The 20,102-nt window shown below is 38.8% G+C and overlaps 1 protein-coding gene across 3 annotated transcripts in view; it reads left to right on the top strand.

Moving 5' to 3' along the window:
• PRDM2 (PR/SET domain 2) overlaps positions 1–20,102 on the top strand; it is a 200,766-nt gene that overhangs the window by 138,351 nt on the left and 42,313 nt on the right. Inside the window, exon 9 of one of the 3 annotated variants that reach the window (XM_020973473.2) lies at positions 1,546–4,958. The exons of the other annotated variants lie outside the window; for them this stretch is intronic. Coding sequence (XP_020829132.1) covers positions 1,546–1,558 — 13 coding nt within the window. The 3' untranslated portion in view covers positions 1,559–4,958. Of the gene's footprint in view, positions 1–1,545; positions 4,959–20,102 lie in introns of those variants that run through there. 3 annotated transcript variants of the gene reach the window in all.

Genomic DNA, 20,102 nt, shown 5'->3' with positions numbered 1-20,102 from the left:
TAGATAGTGAAATTAAAATACTGGATATAGTTTTCTGCTTAGCATTTTCTATTCCTGGGTCGTGTATATAATTGTGTCGCCTGACTGCAAAATGAGTGACTCCTAAACAGTTTCCCTTTCAGTGTTGGGGGCTTACCATGTAGCTGCCCATAAATGTTGTGAAGTGTTCTCAGAAAGACAAAATGTTTACAAGGAAATGGAGACTTGATTGTTAAAAGTGTGCAAGAAAGAGAGAGAGAGTGCTTCTTGGGCAAAGGTCACCATTCTCTTTCTAAGCTCTGTCTGCTGAATGTGGCAACTCCAAACATTGGTTTCCTGAGTCAGTTTCTTAAAGTATGGCAGCTACTTTTGATTCTGTAGCCCAGATAAATATTTGTTTGAATTGAATTGGAAACTAAAAGAATTTTCTCTTTTAGAAACAAAGAAAAATTCTCTTTACTTTCAAATACTCAGCTTCCAGAGTTCTTTCTAATGAAAACTTTGAATTGATGAAAGGCAGCCATTGTATGGCATATAAAGTCATCTTTATCATAATTTTTTAGTAATATTCATTTTGCTTATCTGAGGTTCATACTCCAAACACCATCACAAAAACAGCATATTCCTTTCCTTTTTTTTTTAAAAGTATATTGACAAGAGATTTTGCATTGTTCTTACACTTGCTTTTCACTTTAAAGACCAGTTTATAGTGACATCCCCCCATTTTTTCAACCTTCTTGTTTGAAGCTGACCATTTTAATTAGTCATACATAACTTTTCCATGCAGCATGATAAGTGAGTGGCTGAGCAGAATCTGCTTGTTACTTAACATTGTTACCTCGCACACAAGCCAATAGATCAATCAAAGTGTGAAGAAAAAAATGGGCTAAGGAAATTTCATAGCAGGAAGGAGCAAAGGAAACTATGTATCACCAATCTTTGGCTTCCCCTTTACCTATCACACTTCTCGCTTAATAGAATGAGCTCTTTGTTTTAATGCCATTTCCATAGCTAGGTGTTAGGACCGTTCTTTGGCATGCTGAATAGCTGGGCCTGCAGTCCACGATTAATTTCTGATACATCCAGGATAGCCAAACGAAGGCTTATAGAGAAAGAAGTACATTTTCCATCTCCTCTTTTCATCTTCATTTCAGTAAAGATTATAAAGTCTTTGTGAAATAAATGGGTCTGGGCATAGTTTAGAATAACTTCCATGTTCTTTTGTGCGTAGACTTACATAAGAAATCCTGTTGATTGCTTAACTAATAGATCTTGTACTTGAACAGAATTTAAACGTTAGGTTTCCAGTTAATGTTAACTTGATGCAAAGAGAAATAGATTTCTCCCTGAAAGTCTGCTGATATAACAAGCAATTCTTTGCTGACTTCTTTTAGTTTGTCTTATGTTCAGAAGTTTTAATTCCTAAGCATTCCTTCAGTCTCATTTACATCACTGTCTTAATACTGTTTGTCTTATAGTCTGCTCACCCTTTTCTTTTTAAGCATGTTCAGTTCATAAACAGGTTATGTTATTTTGTCATTTATCTTCAGTTTTCTTATTTTCTAGGAACCTCCTGTAAAAACAAAACAAAACAAATCTTAATTGACAAAGTAAAGCTATTGCATGCTCAACTTAGGATAAGCACTACGACAATGGATGTGAAATCCACCAAGCTTTCAAGACCGGTTGAAGCTGACTCAAAAAATTTTAAATCCAACCGTGATTGCCTGCAGGCTTTGTGCTAATGTTGTTAGTGTCAGGCATATGTTTCTTCCGTGGCGCGTGATGCATGCTGGGCTACAGGATGATTCAAATGCAAAGAGAAGGGTACTGTAAAAATGGGCTGAGGTGAACCGAATCTGTCATCACTGGACTGATAACTCAGATTTTAGTGTTGCCCTGCTTATGGTGAATGGCATAGAGAAAGACAATTTGAATTTATTCTTGCAAAGCAAGTTCCCTGTTTTATCAATAGCTTCTTGTAGATTCAGGGATGACAAATTTTTATGCACTCATTTTAAAGTATTTTGGTCACATTGTCTCGATGCCTTCTTTTAAATGAATTAGTAGAAGGAAAGGAATTTAAATTGTCAGGATTCTCCCTACCCCATTTCTTTTCTTTCTTTCTTTCTTTCTTTCTTTCTTTCTTTCTTTCTTTCTTTCTTTCTTTCTTTCTTTCTTTCTTTCTTTCTTTCTTTCTTTCTTTCTTTCTTTCTTTCTTTCTTTCTTTCTTTCTTTCTTTTCTTATCAAGTGTGGATTGCCAGCATAATTTTGAGGAAACCAGGTTGGATTTGGACTCTTTTATGCATTTTCTAATTTCCTGTTTATATATCCAAATGGAAACTATCCTCTACAGATTATTACCTGGCACTAATTTATAACTATAATATTATTGGATGCTGTGTAGCATTTTATTAATGCACAGGATAAAGAAAGCAGGTCTGTATAAAATGTATGCCTCTACACATAAATATTAAATGAGTTTACTGTACCAGGTCTTACACTTCACTCTCTTATTGAGATTAAAAGTAACAAATTGGTCTCCTTAAGTATGATATTACTGTTGGGAAATATTTTGCCATGCATTTCTATGCCCTTTTCAAAAAGGGTCAATGACTGAGTTGGTGGAAATGGCTAGTTTCATTCACATACCCAATTTGTTTTTGACTTTTAAAAGTAATCTACCTCTTAAAATTTGTAGTTTAATACTTGTTTGGTGAATTTGTGCCACTTTAACTCTTTCACTATCATTCCCATTTTGTTACATTTCTGTTATGGGGACTTTATGTTGAAATATTGTATAAAACATTTGTAGCAGTTTAAAAAATAAAATATTTAAAATTATTTAAATTGTTTTGGACACTTCAATTGTATTATATGTGATTTACATTTTACATCAATTTTTTGTTTTATTTTGAGTTGTTAATCTGGAGAGTGTTCCTGTATTTGAAGTTTGCTGTTAGTTGCATTACTGTTTCTTGTTGAAGAGTGATCTAAAGACTATTCTAATGCAAACATTAAAATTTACAATTTGATGTACAAATGGGGTTGTCCCTTTGCTTTTAACCAGTGTACCATTGACAGAAATCTTAAGTACAGGTAGAAGACTAAAGAGTGGTGTTTGCTATCCCTCCCACCCCCCAGTTTGAAATAAATTTTGTGAACCTGTCATATTGATTAAAAAAAGATCTTTTTATGCTGTTGCAAACACTTAATGACCAGCTAGATGGATTATGATGATACATTTTATATAATTGTAACCAATAAAGTAAACTTTCTCAACACTTGTGAAAGGCTTTCATTTTGTACAGAAATCCAGACCTTGCCCCCCCCCCAAAAAAAAATCAAGGTATGTGGAAGAGAACTTTTGAAAGCCTTTGTTGTTCATTCAGTAAGAACAGTGCAATAAAGCAAACCAAAAATAATTTTTAAAATCACAGTTTTGTTGTCTCTCTGTGGCATTGAGCTAAAGCTGTATTAACTGAGACACTGCAGTATAATAGCACTGGTGCTACTGAGGACTCGGTGAAATATACATGTCTGCAAGAGTGACGTGAATTTCATACCCATGGCACTTGTTTTAAACTTTGCTTTGTGTTTTGTCTTGTTGAAGTAAACTTACCTTTAAAAAAAGTTGATATGATTTTAAATTATATAAATCTCATACCAGGAAGCAAGAAACAGTTGTAATATGTTTAATATTTCAAACGGCTGTATTCATATCTGCTTTAAAAGCTCATCACTACTTAGGCAGAAAGAGAAATGAAAAAATAGTGGCCTAACCATTCTGTGCTGTATAGCCAGGTTTCTGCCTAGTGGAGATGATTTACTTAGCATACACTAGTGACATAGTTTACTCTTTCATATGCTTGTCTACCCATTCCATAGAATTGGCTAACATCCATTACAGTTCATGTGAATAACTTCTATGATCCTTGATATACTTTTAATATATTACATGCCTCTGGATTTGGCTAATTGTTGGGGGACAAATATTTTTACTTTGATCAACTTTGGAGTTACCTTGCCCACTATGAGATTGTCCTGGAATACCATTCAATGTAGATCTTCAGACTCCTTACATTCATGACGATGACAATGTAGTGTATGTCAGGATTGTCTTCTCCTTACTCATTTTAAGCGTGTCCCACGTGGACCTCTACCTGGTTTTCTAATGTTCATTACGTACTTTACCTGGAGCCAAAGTGAATAAGTTATTGTGCCAGTGCATCTCATTGGTTTTTAGCTCCATCCAAGTTAAATCTGTCACTGAAATTCTTTTAAGGTTCTGAAACTGATTCTTTGCTGTAAAGGGAAAGCCTACCAAGAGTTGAGATAAGTTGGGGTGCCTTTTTGACAGTGAGGCTCATTAACTGGGGAGGCAGGTTTGAATCTCTTTAGGCTTAAAAATTAGAAGAATTAAAAACTATTCATGGAAGGAGCTTGTCCCTGTTGCTAATTTAAAGTGTCAGTTTGTGTTTCTCATTAGATATTCATCTTTATTCTGTTCTCATTTGAATGTTAAAAATTTGCTTTCAAGCAAAATGAGCTATGGATTCAATCAAATGTTTGGTTGTTATTTTTTCCAAACCAGTGGTTAACTTTTTTTTTTAATCTAAGTTTGGTGGTTTTGTTTTTGTAACTTTAAAAAAGAACAGGTGAGGGTTTCAAACCTTCAGAAGATTGGTTTTTGCAGCATAGTGGAAAGAGAATTCGACTTGGAAATGAGAGGCTGGGATTTGAATCTCACTTCTTGATACTTCCTAGCTGTATGACCTTGGACAAGTAACTTTAATTCTCAGACTCAGTTCTTTGATGTGTAAAATAGGGATAATACCTACCTCACAGGGTTGTTGTGAGGATCAAATGAGTTAATGTGTGTAAAATGTTTGGGGAACTTTAAAGCACTATTAAAATGCCAGTTATTAATAATAAATTGTAGATGTCATACATGCATTAAATTGTTTTGCTAAAATAACAGCATACTTAATGGCTTTGCTATTTTGTTCATTGTATCTAAATTTTATTCCATTGTTTATGGAATCTTTTTTTTACAAAGTTTACTTTTTTAAATAATCAGAATACAGACTATTAAAGACGGGCCACCTTGAAAGTAGAATAGGAACAATAGGGAAGCGGAGTAACTCAGATATGGTCAGGAAAGCAGAGGATGACATGAGAGTGATTTAAAGATGATGCTGTTAGATGTTAGTTTCCTTTTCCCTCTTTAGGCCATATTTATCCTGTCAGATTGTGAAGAGTCAGCTGCTTGTGTTCCCTTTTCTCTTTGGCACTATCACTTTTTAGATACATGTTCACCCTTGCCTTGTGCTGGCTGTCTACAGACCTCTCCTAGTTATTGATTATTAAGGGACATCTACCTTGCAGCATTTTAAAGTGATTTCTTGAATATACAAAAATTTATCTTGAAATTACTTAATTTGTAAGAAAATTCCTCCCTGAACTCCCAAGCACACACACAAAATACCCCTGTGCAATAAGATCAGCCCTGGCTCTGGGTTGTCTAGAGTGGAACAAAAAAACTAGGTCCCACAAAGCTTCCAGTCAGGTGACATCTAAACCTTAGCCAGTACAAGAAATATTTAGTCAATTCTGTCCAAAGATATCATAGAATTTAAGAGGTGGGAGGGACCTCATTGGCTATGTAATCTAGCCCACATGTCAAAAGAAGCCCTACTTTAACATGCCTCACAGAGTGGTCATTCAGCTTCTGCTTGGAGTATGTTAGGGAGGGGGAGCCCTCCACCTAAGTAGTAATCCACTTTTGAATATCTAATTGTTATGAAGTATTTTTTGTTTTGTTTTGTTTTCTTCCTGACATAAAGCCCAAATTTTTCACTTTTAAAACTCCCACTCATGGCTTTTGGTTCTGACCTCTGGAGCCAAATGTAAGTTTAATTCTACTCTTCTACTTGATAGCTCTTCAAAAGTTTAAAGACAGCTGTTCTGTCTTCCTCTGAGTCTTCTCCTCGGTTAAGGATATCCAGTCCCTTCAACTGATTGTTATGTCATGGACTTAAGGACCTTTTCATGTTATCAGTGCCCTTCTTTAGCTATGGTGTCTGGTACCAAACAGTACTCCAGTAAGGTCTGATCAGAGCAGAGTACAGTGGAACTGTCTGTTGTCTTTCTAGAAGCTAATTCTAACCTTCGTGCAGGTTCAAAATTGCATTAGTGTTTCCCCCTTCCCCCCTTATGTATCATTGCTAGCTCACATTGAGCTTGCAGGCCACTAAAGCTGATTTTTCTGCCCATAAAAGTACTTTTTATCCATGTTTGTGAAGGTGATTTTTTTTTCTTTTTGTACCTAAGTGTAGGGCTTAACCCTATTGAATTTCATCTTCCTAGATTCAGCTCAGTGCCCTTTGTCAGAATCCTTTTAGGTCTTGATTCTGTTACCTGTTGATATTAGATATCATAGCTTTGGATTATCCATTAGGTCTTTGATTAAAAGGTTAAATAGCATAGGGCAAAGCGTGTCTCTACTGGAGACCTGCTATATTGACATTGAACTTAATTAAAAGCTAACTGCTCCTTGTGTTTGGTCATTCAACCAATTCTGAATTTAGTTTGGTTAGCTATTTTCACAGAAGGCATGTAATCCTTTATCAAAAGTTTTGGTTAGATTAAGGTATAAAACCAATAATATTTCCTTCTACTAGTTGAGTGGTCTTGTCTTTAAAAAAATATTCTTTGGCATGCCTCATTCTTGAATCCATGCTGGCTCTTTGTAAATCACGGCTTCCCTTTATAGATGTTTGCTTACCTTTTCTTCAGTGATCCGTTACAGAATTTTTTTTCTAAGAAATTAAAGTCAGTGTTGTAGGCTGTGATTTGCAGACTCTTTCCCCCCGTTTTAAAAGTGTTCCCTAATCTGTGGCACCTCTTCCATGTTCCACGATGCTTCAAGTATCCCTGATGATGGCTCAGCAGTCACTTTTCCCAATTCTTTCAGGAACCTAGGTTCATCAGGGCCAAAGATTCATTCATCAAGGGCAGCTACGTTTTATCACTGTCTCTTTACTTACCTTGGGATGCATTCTCTTCTGTCTCCCCACCAAGTGCTCACCTTTTCCTAACTTTGCTATTACTATTGAGGGTACCACTGGCCTTTCAGTCACCTAAGCTCAGAATGTAAATGTCATCCTCAACTGACCACCCCTCTCTGTAACATTCAATCAGTTGTCAAGGATTGTTGTTTCTATCTTTATAACATCTCTCCTGTGGTCTCCCTTTGACACTGCTTCCAGCTTGGTACAGGCCCTTATTACTTCACTTCTGTACTATTGAAGGAGCCTTCTGGTTGGTCTCTGTGCCTCAAGTCTCTCCCAGCTGTCAGACTGCTCTTCCTAAAGGACAGGTCTGACTGTGGCCCTACAGCCCCCCCTCCCCAGTTTCAGTACTCGAGTGACAGCTCATTACTTTCACGATCAAACAAAATTCACTGACTTCTAAAAGCCTTTCATAACCTGGTCACTTCCTACCTTTCCAGTCATCCTATGCCTTAAGGGCGTTCACATTCTTTTTGATCCAGTGACGTTGACCTCCTTACTGTTCTTCACATTCCATCCTCCTGACTGGGCATTTTCGTTGGCTTGTGCCCCTTGCCTGCGAGTCTTTCTGTTCTCATCTCTGCCTCATGGTTTTCTTCAAGTGTCAGCAAAAATCCTACCTTCTGCAAGAAGCCTTTTCTTTCCCTCTGAAACTGTTAACACAGACAGTGTACTCATGCATGGACGCATGCATGCACACACCCATCTTGTTTGTATATAGTTCTTTTTATGTCTCCATTAAAATGTGCGCTCCTTGAGAACCTTTATCCTTCTGTCTATCTGCACTTAGTAGAGTGACTGGCACATAGGTGTTTAATACTTAGTGATTGACTTAGTTATTGTTCCATCATTCCTAGTGTATTCTTTTGCGTAGAAAAAAAAAAGGGAATTGAGCAGCAGCTCTGCTTGTCCTCTAGTCAGTTATTTTTCTCCCTACCCCAAACAGGTTCTATTTTTTTTTAATCCTTTTCTCCCAATATGACTTTAAAAAAAAAACCACAAACTTTTTTGTTCCCTTTAGCTTCAGCTTTAACATTCTTGACATGTTTGTAGGACTGTGCAGCACTTTGGAAATTAATTCTCTGTACGTGGCTTTACTTCTGTTTTCTCTCTGTGTGTGTATGTATGTGTATATATATATACACACATATATGTATATATGTATGTATGTATATATGAGTATATATGTGTGTATATATGTATGTGTATATAGAGTATATATATGTATATATGAGTATATATGTGTGTGTATATATGTATGTGTGTGTATATATGTATGTGTGTGTGTATATATATGTATGTATGTATGTATGTATGTATTTTAAGTATGGTTGCATGCACATTGATCCTTTCAGACAAATCTCATTTTTAGTCCTCATTGTATTTCTCTTTAAAATTTCATTCTTGAGTATCTCCTGTGCTTTCTTGGCTGACTTCCCCTGAAATATTTTTAAGTCCAAGAATCCTACCTGTCTTTCCTCTGAACCCTTTCAAATCTGCTTTCCTAAAATGTAGGGCCAATGTCACCCATTTCTCAGACTTCCTCTGTCACAAACAAGTATGGAGTGATTTTTGTCAGGGTTCCCATCATTTCCATCCCAGCAATCATCCTGTTATTGAGATGCAGAATAGAATTTAATTTCTTAGTTCCTCCACCTTTTGAAGGAATTGTCAAACCAAGTCAAGAAATTACAGTTTTCCTTTCTACATCATAACTTTTCCCCTCGGGGTTTTGATATATCTCAGGTCAGCATAAAAAATTAAATGGGAGTTTTGCAGAAACCACAGACAACACAGAACCTGTGACCAAATAACTCAAAGTTTACAGTAAAGCATTGTAAATACCATAAGAGAAAAAAAGATTCGTACTTCTTCTCTGGTACGAAGGGAGGGCCAAAAAATTTTCCGCAGATTTTCCAGATTATGGGGGTGCCGCACCCCTAACCCTTTTGATGTGGAAAGGATAACTGCATTAGCTTTACTGATTTTGGCAAAGAGAACTCTAGTGGATATCTAGTTAATTAATTGAAGTCCCTTATCACCACTATATCATGCCTCTGTACCAGGCTTGTGATCTGTTTTCCAAATTTCACATGCTTCCTCTTTTTGGCCAGATTGTTTATAGGTAATGTACTCCGATAAAAATCGCTTCTGTTTCTCCATTGGTCTTTTCCCCTCTACCCTGCAATATTTCCTGTCTCTGGTTTATGGATTCCCAAAAGTTGAGTGTATATTTTTAATATACAATGATATTCTCTCTCTCTCTCTCTCTCTCTCTCTCTCTCTCTCTCTCTCTCTCTCTCTCTCTCTCTCTCTCTCTCTCTCTCTCTCTCTTCCTCTCTCTCTCTCCCTCTCTCCCCCCCTCCACCCTCCCTTTGCCCTTTCTCTCTTCCTCTTCTCCCCTCCTTCTCTTCTTCCTACCCCGCCCCCCTTCTGCCCATCTTGTTTCTTTGAACATTACACCTAGAGTCAGATATAAAATCCCCTGGATTTGAAAACTCTTTATAACCTAGCCCTTCCTACCTTTCTGATCCCGTACTTCATTCTCCTCCATTTACTTGGGATCCCATGACACTGGTTTCTTAGCTTGTTCTTCACACGAGATATTCCATGTCCTGGTTTCATTTTCACTGACTGTCCCCCGTGTCTAGAATGCTCTCCTCACCTCTGGCCTTCGTTTTTCAGGCTTCCTTCAAGTCCCAGCTAAAATCTTACCTTCAGGAAACTTTCCTGAGGTTTTCCTTAATGCTATTGTCTTCCCTCTAAGATTATGTTCTGTCTACCATGTATGTATCCCTCCCCCTATGCAAAGCAGAATTGCAGTAGTTCAAAAGAAACTTGAGATGCATAGATTTGAGCCATCTCCATCCCTGTGTTCATATGGAGTGTTTGGGTCTGATGTGTGATGGAGCCTTCTGAGCTTGTACATTGACCCCAACATAATGATGTCATTTTGATCCTCTTTTGAGTAAGAAGAAAAACAGTGAACAATGTGTCTTGTATATACATAGTTGTATGTTATTTTCCCCATTTGAGCGTGAGCTCCTTGAGGGCAGGGGTTGTTTTTGCATTTCTTTGTATCCCCAACACAGCACAGTGCTTGGAGCACAGTGAGTACTTCATAAATAAATGTTTGCTGACTGACTGCCTGAATGTGATCTGTCATTCAGAGTCCCAGTTAACGGTTTTCATCCAGCCAAATCTCACTGATACTTAAACTCTGGACATTTGTGTGTAGACATTTGAGGACAGGGTGGCTTGGTAAATAGAGTTCTGGACTCAGTCAAGGGAAAGGAATGAACATTTGTATAGTATGTACTATGTGCCAGGCATTGTGCTGAGTGCTTTACAAATACCTCATTTGATAACAGCTACTCTGCAAGGCAGTTGGTGTTGTCATCCTCATCTTACAGTTGAGAAAACTTGAAGCGAACAGGTTAAGTGACTTACTAAAGGTCCCACAGCTACTGGATGTCTGAGATCAGATTTGAACTAAGGTCTTCCTGACCCGACTCCAGGTCCGATGCTTTATCCACTGCACCACCAGCTGCCTCAGAGTCAGGAAGATAACTTTGGATACTGCTTCAGACACTTAATTGCTGTATGTGACCTGTAATAGCAGGTAGGAACCTCTCTGTTTCCGTATCCTCATCTGTAAAATGAGGATAATAATAGCCCCTTATACAGTTGTGAGGATCATATCAGACACCATATGTAAAATACTTTGCAAACCATATTTTATCCTGTGGGTTTTTGGGTGTCTTAGCTGTTATTCTTTGTGGCTTAAAAACTTTAGTATCTAAATTTCCACGTATACGGTCTTTCTCTCTTCCCCATTCTTTTTGGTTTAATTATAAGTTATGTAGTTAGGTTACATATTATTCTCCCCCCGGCTTTTTTAGTTCAAACCCATTTGGTTAGGTTTGCAAGATATTTAGCTGAACTATCAGCCTTTGTGAGATGTACTCCACCTCTAGCCAGGAATTTGTCAACCCTATATTGTAAACTATAATCCGTTCTTCCTCTTTTGATCCATCTTCATGCTATATAGTGCTAGATTTCCTTGCCTTTCCTGTTAGTATTAAGCAAGGATCTTCCCTAGTCATGTTTCATTCCACTGAGCCACAGTCTGTTACCTGTGAGGCCAACTTTGCCTACACAGATTCAACAGGCACGTATTTAGTACCTGTTATGTTCCTGGTGTTGGGGACGCACAGAGAAAAGTGATAGCTTTGCCTTCCAGGAACTTCTTCAAGGGAGACCATCAGCATGTCTCTGGGTGTGTGTCTTTGTATCCGTCTGTCTAATAGTTAGGAAGTTAAGGGAAGGATTCTATAGAAAGGTGGTACTTGCCTTGATTTTGTAAAAGAAGTATAATGGAGAATTGGATTAGTGCACATTCCACAGAGTAGATGCTGGCCAAGGAGCAAATCCTGTGGACCGTGATTCATAGCCCATATAGTGTGCTCCAGTTCATTCCTCTACTATACCTCCCCTTGTTCTTCCCTGAAAAAAAAATGAGGTCAAAAAATGAGGGAACTCAAAGGAATTCAGTTCCCCTTTCTCCCTTCTTCATCTCACATTCAGATATGTTCACCCACTATCTTCCCTATGGTCTCAGATGATCAGTGGCCTTTCTTGCCAATGCCAACCCCTGTTCATGTACTCTTAAACCCATTCCCTTTTTTTCTCTCCAGCATCTTGTACCCATTATTATCCCTACTTTCTCACTTATTTTCTCTCTTTCCCTATCTACTAGCTCCTTCCCTGCTATCCACAAATATGCCCATGTCTTCTCCATCCTTTAAAAAAAAAAGTCCTCACTTGATCCTACCATTCCTGCCAACTATATGTAGTCCTACCCACTCTTCTCCCCTTCTTAGTGGAACTTGAGAAACATATCTTTATTCAGTGCCTCTGTTTCCTCTCACTCTCCTTTAAACTCTTGTGCAGTCTGGTCTCTCCCCACTCCCCCCAAGTGCTCTATCCATGGTCCTCTTCTATTTTCACACTTACTGGATCTCTTCAGCTTCCATGGATTCAGTTCTCTCTATGCAGATGATTTCCAGAACTCATGAGTTCTGAGTATATATACATTGTATAATGCTATATGCATTATCAGAACAACTCGTTCTCTTTTCTCCCACACCCTTCCCTCTTCTCAAGAAGTGTCACAGGGACCACCGTCTTCTTACTCTACATATCCAGTCTGTTGCCAGATCTTGAGACTTCCAACTTCTAATATCAAGTGTAGTCTCTTCCTTACCTTTTGACTGGACTGTTGAAATAGCCTTCTAATTACTCTCCCTGTCTAAAGTCTCTTACCCGTTCTAATCCATCCTTCATTCAGATGTTGAAGTGATTCCCTTATGCGCTGGTCTGACTATGTCATTGCCCCAATTCAGTAAACTCCAATGATTCTCTTTGACTTCTTGGATTAAAAGAATACTTTGAGGGGCAGCTAGGTGGCACAGTCGATAGAGCACTGGCCCTGTAATCAGGAGGACCTGAGTTCAAATCAGGCATCAGACACTTGCTACTTAATAGCTGTGTGACCCTGGGCAAGCCACTTAACCGCATTGCCTAGCAAAAAAAAAAAAAAAAGAATACTTTGGCACTTAATGCTCTTTTTATCCTGATCCTTTCCTAACTTTTTTGTGGTGGTGTTTTTATTTTTGGTGAGGCAGTTGGGGTTAAGTGACTCGCCCAGGGTCACACAGTATCAAATGTCTAAGGCCGGATTTGAACTCAGGTTCTCCTGACTCCAGGGCCGGTGCTCTATCCACTGACCCTTTCCTAATTTTCAGTCTTCTTACACTTTATTCCCCTCGATATACTCCACAATCCAGCCACACTTGACTACTGAGAGTTCTCACAAATGACACTCCATCTGCCATTTCACTAACTCTTCACACCTGGAATGCATTCATTCCCTCACCTCTACTACTTTGCTTGTTTTGTTCCTATACTTACCCACCCTTCTTCAGGAAGCCGCTCCTGATCCACTCAGAGACTAGTGCCCTATGCTGTCCGCTTACTGTGCATATATCAGGTCTGTGCAGTTTTTTACCTATTGTTCCCCCTCCCCCATTAGAATGGGCACTTTTTCAGGCGTGGAACTTTGGTGCTAAGTACCAGGAGCAAAGAGGACATTGTCTGAGGTGGAGGTAACGGTTGGGGTTGCATTAAGGCTCTGGGGTGATAGGTCGTGTGAGGAATAACAAGAAACCCACTTTGGCTAGACTGGCAAGGGTGGGAAATAAATATTTGTATGGTTGGTGCCAGATAAAGAAGCTTTAAAAGCCACACATTGAAATTTGCATTTTGTCCTGAAAGGGAAACCACTGGGGTTTAAGTAAGGTAGTGACATGGTCAGATCAGCACTTAAAGTCACCTTTGCAGCTCTGTGAAGAATAGAGCGGAGATGAGGAGAGACTTCGGGCAGATAGGCCAATTGGGAAGCTGTTACAATAATCTAGATGTGATGAGGAGGCTGAAGATGCAAAGTAGACTGAGTAGGAGTGGTCAGTCAAGATGATCACCGGTTCCTCTTTATTAACCATCCTTCTGTGCATTTATCGATGGAACGTTGAAGTTTTCTGACTCCTTAGATTTTTTATTTTATCTCCAGAGAACCAAGTATATCACCTGGTTTTATTTTCTTCTGTTTTTTCCTTACATAGTCATAGTTTTCTCACCTGTCTTGTTTGGCTAAAAGCCCACATGAAGAGATTTGCAAGGCTATTGGCAAATCTTTTTTTCCTAGCTATTGCTAGGTGCACTCCAGCCATGAGCCATGATTCGTGATCATGAGCCCATCATTCCTGTCATTTAAGTTCAGGAATAACTGACAGTTACATAGCACTTTAAGAAAGTCCTTTATGCATACCAACTTGAGCCTTATAATAACCTTGAAATGAAACTGAGGCTCAAAGGGTGACTTTGTCACAGTGACATTGTTATTAAGTATCCAGAGCATGATGTAAACCCAGATCTTAAAGGACTGCAAGGCCATTACTCTGTCATCTGACACTGCCTTGCCTCCCAGTAATCCATCTCCCATTTTCCACACCTTTTCCAAGAATCTTGCTTTCTTTTCTAATTCCTGCTTTCAAAGGGCGGCAGAGATGGAACTAGGTCTTCAGTTCATTGTCCAAGGCTACAGGATCCTTAGCATTACTTCTAAGCTTCTTTGGGCAGTACTATCTTTGCCTATGTGAATCACTTGAAATCATACCAGTATGTTCCAGTTAGACACATTTTGTGTAGCTCTCTCGTTATGTCTTGGGTACATACTCTAGAAGACATCAGGGCAATAACTATTTAACTTCTTACCCTTCAGCAAGGAATCAGTAACTGCCCCCTCTTTGTTGATTTAGCTACATTTAAGCATTGTAAGGGTAAGTCAGTCCCCATAAGATGGGTTACCATGATTTTTAAAAAGTACTGTAGGGAAGGAATTTAGGTAAATAAAGAGTTATAAACATAAACATTGATGTGCTTTATATGGGATAGAGTAATTTTTTTTTTAGGGCAATTGGGGTTAAGTGACTTGCCCAGGGTCACACAGCTAGTAAGTTTCAAGTGTTTGATCTGAGGCTGGTTTTGAACTCAGGTCCTCCTGATAGGGCCAGTGCTCTATCCATTGCGCCACCTAGCTGCCCCAGGGATAGAGTAATTTTTAAAAGTTTTTGAATGGATGAATTTTTAAAAAATTGTTGAGCACCTACTCTGTCAGGTAATGTGCTAAGTGCTGAGGATACAAAAACAAAAGAGTAAATTTCAGTAGGGGTAGACAACACATATCGGGGATTGGCCACCAGTGAAGAAGTGTTTTGGGGAGATATGTCAGAACAGTGATTAGAGTAACAGGGCAGTGGATTGAGATGTCCTTGCCAAGTACGATAGTGTTGCTAGAGAGTTAGAAGCTGGAGAGGAAGAGGGTTCCTGTAACGGCATTACATAATGGCCTGCAGATGGCAGGGAAGGGGCCTAGTGGGCCAGAAACTGGGCAAGGTAAGGTAAATAGCTCACCCATCAGACCCTTGAGTTATGGGGGCAGGGCCCCTTCAATTCTATAAGAAAGTGGTGGCTGGAGAGCAGTCAGCATGCCGTGGAGATGGATATGCTATAGAAAAACGAATTACAAAAGTAATAATAATACATTGGCATTTATTAAACACATGTGCAAAGCACCATCCTGCCCATTTGGTATATAAATAGAAAAACAAGGCAGTCTGCTTAAAGGAGCCCACATTCTAATGTGTGTGTGTTGGGGGGGTGCAAATACATATGAAGTTTCATTTGCAGGGCAGATGGGAAGGCCCAGTGGTCTAGGGTACAACAGTAGGCAGATAATGATGTACCTTTAATGTTATTTTCCTTATTAAAACATTGATTTCTTATAGTGAGTCAATTGACAATACCAAGGATTTTGGTGGAGAGAACTTTCTTTTCCAGGTCTTATGTAGCTGTGGCTGCCAGGGCGGCAGAGAATGTAGCACCTACTAGGGAAATTGCCAAGATGTATTTCATATAAGTTACTTCCTTGGACTATGGCTGCAGGGGCCAGGCTGGAAGCAGGCTGATGGATTGAGGAGTGTGCTGCTGTTCCTGAGACTCCATAAAGACTGGTCCCCTTGATGACAGCTGGAGAAGGAGGGGCAGATACAAGGCTTATGGTCTGGGGGACATATACATTCTTGAGGCCTGTGGGACTGAGGGGAGGTGGCAGTCCAGGCGCTTTGACCTACCTAACAGATGCTGCTTCCTGTGTCTCAAAGGATGTCTCACTGATGCTTTTTTTTTTTTTTAACAAATGTTAGTAATAGCTTGTATTTATATATTGCTTTAAGGTTACAGTAGTGGAGAATTTTTTAGCCCCAGCAACACTGTCATCTTCCAAGCTGTAAGACTCCGACATGTTCTGCATGGGTAGGAATACTTATGTGGATGACATCACAGATTTTTAAAATGTTTCAGGCTTACAAAACCTGTGCATGCCTTAACTGATTTGATCTTTGCAACATCCTTGTGAAGCAGGTAGTAAGACTTATTGTCCCCATAATATATAAGGAAACCAAACCGTTGCAGTGACTTTCTGTCAATCACATGGCCATAAGTGACAGCCATGATTTGAACCTAAGCCTTCTGCCACTCAAGTTCATTGTTCTTTCCAGCAGTGGATAGAGCACCAGGCTTGAAGTCAGGAAGACTCATCTTTGAGTTCATATCTGCCCTCAGATACTAGCAAGACATTTAGGCCTATTTGCCTCTGTTTCCTCATCTGTAAAATGAGCTAAAGAAGGAAATTGCAAAGCCATCCCAGTATCTCTGCCAAGAAAACCCCAAATAATGGTAACAACAGCTACTGCCTCTCAGCTCTCACAAATGGTGCATGCATAGAAGCTATTGCAAAATATGTAAATTCAGCCCCACTTTACTATAGTGATTCAGAACAAAGATACGAGTGAGATTCATGACTATGCAGATGGATAAATCTCCCTGCCACTAGGCTCTTCCCACTCCACTCTATCTCCACAGCTTCGGAAGTGATTTTCCTTATGTGCTAATCTGACCCTGTCAGTAAAACACCCTCTTTTTTAGCCTGAATAGCTTCTTATTGCCTCTAGAATAAAATAAAAATTTCTCAGTTTATCTGTTGAAACCATTTACAGCCTATCTTTTCAGCTACATAATTTATATGTATGTATATAATATGAAAACTGTCGTATGCCACACAGAAAATATACATGTGACATGTATTTGACATATATAAAATACATGATTACACACATGTATCTTCTCAGATGAAAATTTAAAAAATTATCAAGCATTTATTGTTTTCCCCTCTTACCTTTCTGCCCCCCAGGGAAAAGAAAAAAAAATAAGTAAATAAATAAGTATGCATAGTTTTTTAAAAAAGACAAATTCTCCCATTAGTCATATCCAAAAATGTGTGTATCATTCTGTCTATTGGTCCATCACTTCTCTTCAGGTGGTAGGTAGCTCTTTATCACCAGTCCCTTGGAATCATGGTTAATCATAGCTCTTAAATCTTTCAAAATTGTTTGTTTTTTGCAACATTATCATAATATTCATTGTTTTCTGTATTCTGCTGACTTCATTCTGCATCAGTTCATATAAATCTTTCCAGATTTTTCTGAAACTATTTCATCTTTTCATGCAGCACAGTAGTATTCCATCACATTCATATAGTACACTTTGTTCAGGCATTTCTCCAGCTGATGGGCACCCCCTTAGTTTCCAGTTCTTTGCCATCACCACAAAGGTGCTATAAATATTTTTGTACATATAAGTCTTTTTTCTCTTTCTTTGATGTCTTTGGATTATAGGCCTAGCAGTAGTAGAACTGGGTCAAAAGTTATGTGCTGTTTAGCAGCTTTTGGAGCACAGCTTTAAATTGCATTCCATATTGGCACTCTTTATCCTAGCCAAAATGTATATGGTGCTCCCCAACTATGGCACTCCATCTCCCAAACCCATCGTTGCCACTGGCTGTTCCCAACGTCTGTAGTGTCCTCCCTACTCCTCCCTCCTATAGAATCCCTTAATTCGATCAAAACTCAGCCCAAACTCCATCTTATACATGAATCCTTCCCTAATTCCTGTCTCCTCAGTGCTAAGTGTTTTCCCTCTCAAAGCTGTCTTGTACTTATTTCATACATACTTATATATGTACATTTTATACCCTGATAAAATTTAAGCTACTTGAGGGCAGAGGCTGCCATTTTTGTCTTCATGTCACTTGCTCCTAGCAAAACATCTGACACATTAGTCGGTGTTCTGTAAATGTTTGTTGATTGTAAAGTTGTCAGGGAAGTGGATCCAGTGAATTGTTATTTTTTTATTCTGTGCCCAGAGATATACAGGTCTACATTGTAGGTAGTTCTTGACTTAGTTTTTAAAATGTTGACTTTTTTAATTCTTTGTAACAATTAAGTTTAGCTTTTTCCCCCAGTTGTTCCCTGCAGTGCTTTAAAAAGTTTCTTGTCTTAGCGAAGCTTTTCAGTTTACATATTCTTGTCCTCTGAATTATTCATGGCAGCACATGGCCCAGAAGAACAGTTCTGTTGCTACAGAATGTGTGAGAGAAGTCTTATTTTTCAATGATCCTGAAGGAGTGTATAGGGAGTGGGGAAGTAATAAGTACCAATGAATGCCATTTTGTATTTATTGGTTCAGCACACAGCATGGCTCTCTCTGTCACATTGGTTACAAGGGCCTTTTTGTCAATGCAGATTGTTTACTAGATTTGTTTATCAAACAAGTATTTACTGAGCACTTGCTATGATATATCCAAGCATGAATAATGTGATTCCTACCCACAATGAAAGCACAGAATCATAAAATCATAAACTTAGAACTTGAAGTTACTTTAGAGACTAGCATAATGGAACCCGATCATTTGATAGATGAGAAAACAAGCTAAGTGACTTGGCTAAGCCATTCGGGTAATGAGCACCAGAGATAGGATTTAAGCCTAGGTCTTCCCACCACCAGTCCAGTACTCTTGTGCACAGTCTGAGTTGGAAGGGACCTCAGAATCCAGCTAGCCTGAATGAGAATCCTTAGTACATCGGTCAGTCCATCTTTTTCTTGAAGACCTCAGCTGAGTGAGAACCTTGTTCCTCTTTTGGATAGAAGCTTGTTCTCTCATCAGACCTAAATTTGTCTCTACGTCTTTGATTCTTGCCCCTAGTTCAGATCTCTGGAGCCAAGGATGATAATTCTAATCCTCACTCCATTTGATGTCCCTTCGGATACTTTGAAGCATACTAAAATATCTATCCCTCCTCCCCTCTTCTGTATGCTAAATGTCCCCAGTTCTTTCATAAGGTATGAAGTTGAGGCCCTTCCCCTACCCCTTCATGGATGTCTTCCCTTGGGCACAGACCAGTTTGCCAGTGAACTTGTGGGACTGCAGCATTCAGAGCTGAACACAATACTTCAGAAGTGCAAGGGCAGAGTACAATAGGACTACAATTTCTATAATCCTGGTCACAGTGCCCCTCAATGAAGCAAAAATTACGCTGGCTTTTTTTGGTTGCCAAGTCACACTGTTGACTGAGTTTGAGCTTGTACCCTACCAGACTCCTTAAGTCTTTTTCGCATGGCCGGCTGTGCAGCCACAATTCCTCAACCTAGATGGCATAAGTTGATAAGAATGCTAGACTTGGAGTCAGGTAGACCTGAGTTAGAAATCTGTCTCAGCCACTTACTAGTTGTGTTATCCTGGGCAAATCACTTAATTGCTCTTAGCCTGATATTCTTCACCAATAAAACAGATAATAATAGCACCTGCTTCATGGAGTTGTTGGCAGAATCAAATGAAATTTTAAAAAAACCCACCACTTTATAAACACTAAAGTGATGTATAAATGCTAGCTACTGTCATCATCATCATCTTCATCTTTATCTTGAAGTTGTGCAGTTCATTTTTAAACCTAAATGAAGACTGTATTCCTTTTAGTTTTCATCTTACTAGATTTGACTCAGTGTTCTAGCCTGTCATTATCTTTTAAGATCCTCATTAAGGTCTGTGTCATTCATGACAGATCTATGTCATCTATAATGAGATGTCATCAAATGAGATAATTGTAAAGCTCTCAGCACACAGTAAGCACTATATAAATATTAGCTGTTTTTATCATTGTTATTATTACAAGTTTGACAAACAGCGACTTACACCTTTATCCCGAGTTCCTTATTTTTAAGTGTTAGCACAGGGCCAAGCATAGTTCCCTGGGGCACTTCAGTGGAGGGAGACCTCCCAAAGTAACATTCAGTCGGTCCTGCATTGTACTGCATGGCCCCTTTCACTCTATGCCATGAGAAAGGAACAAGATCTTATGTGCCATCAAAAGTAAAGAAAAAGTGCTTCATGTGTTGTAAGAAGAATGAGAATGTGTCTGCCTGGCTGTGGGGAAACATCTTGAAAAGCTTCTTGGAGGAGATATTTGAGATGGGCCTTATAGGATAGGTTTCCTTTTTTGGTTCGTCTTGATGTTTCATTGGTGTCTTTTTAA

This window comes from Phascolarctos cinereus, unplaced genomic scaffold (genome assembly GCF_003287225.1).
Source record: "Phascolarctos cinereus isolate Bilbo 61053 unplaced genomic scaffold, phaCin_HiC Scaffold_726;HRSCAF=1367, whole genome shotgun sequence".
Lineage (NCBI taxonomy): Eukaryota > Metazoa > Chordata > Mammalia > Diprotodontia > Phascolarctidae > Phascolarctos > Phascolarctos cinereus.
Note: the sequence above shows the minus strand (reverse complement) of the source record. Positions and strands in the feature narration are given on the sequence as shown.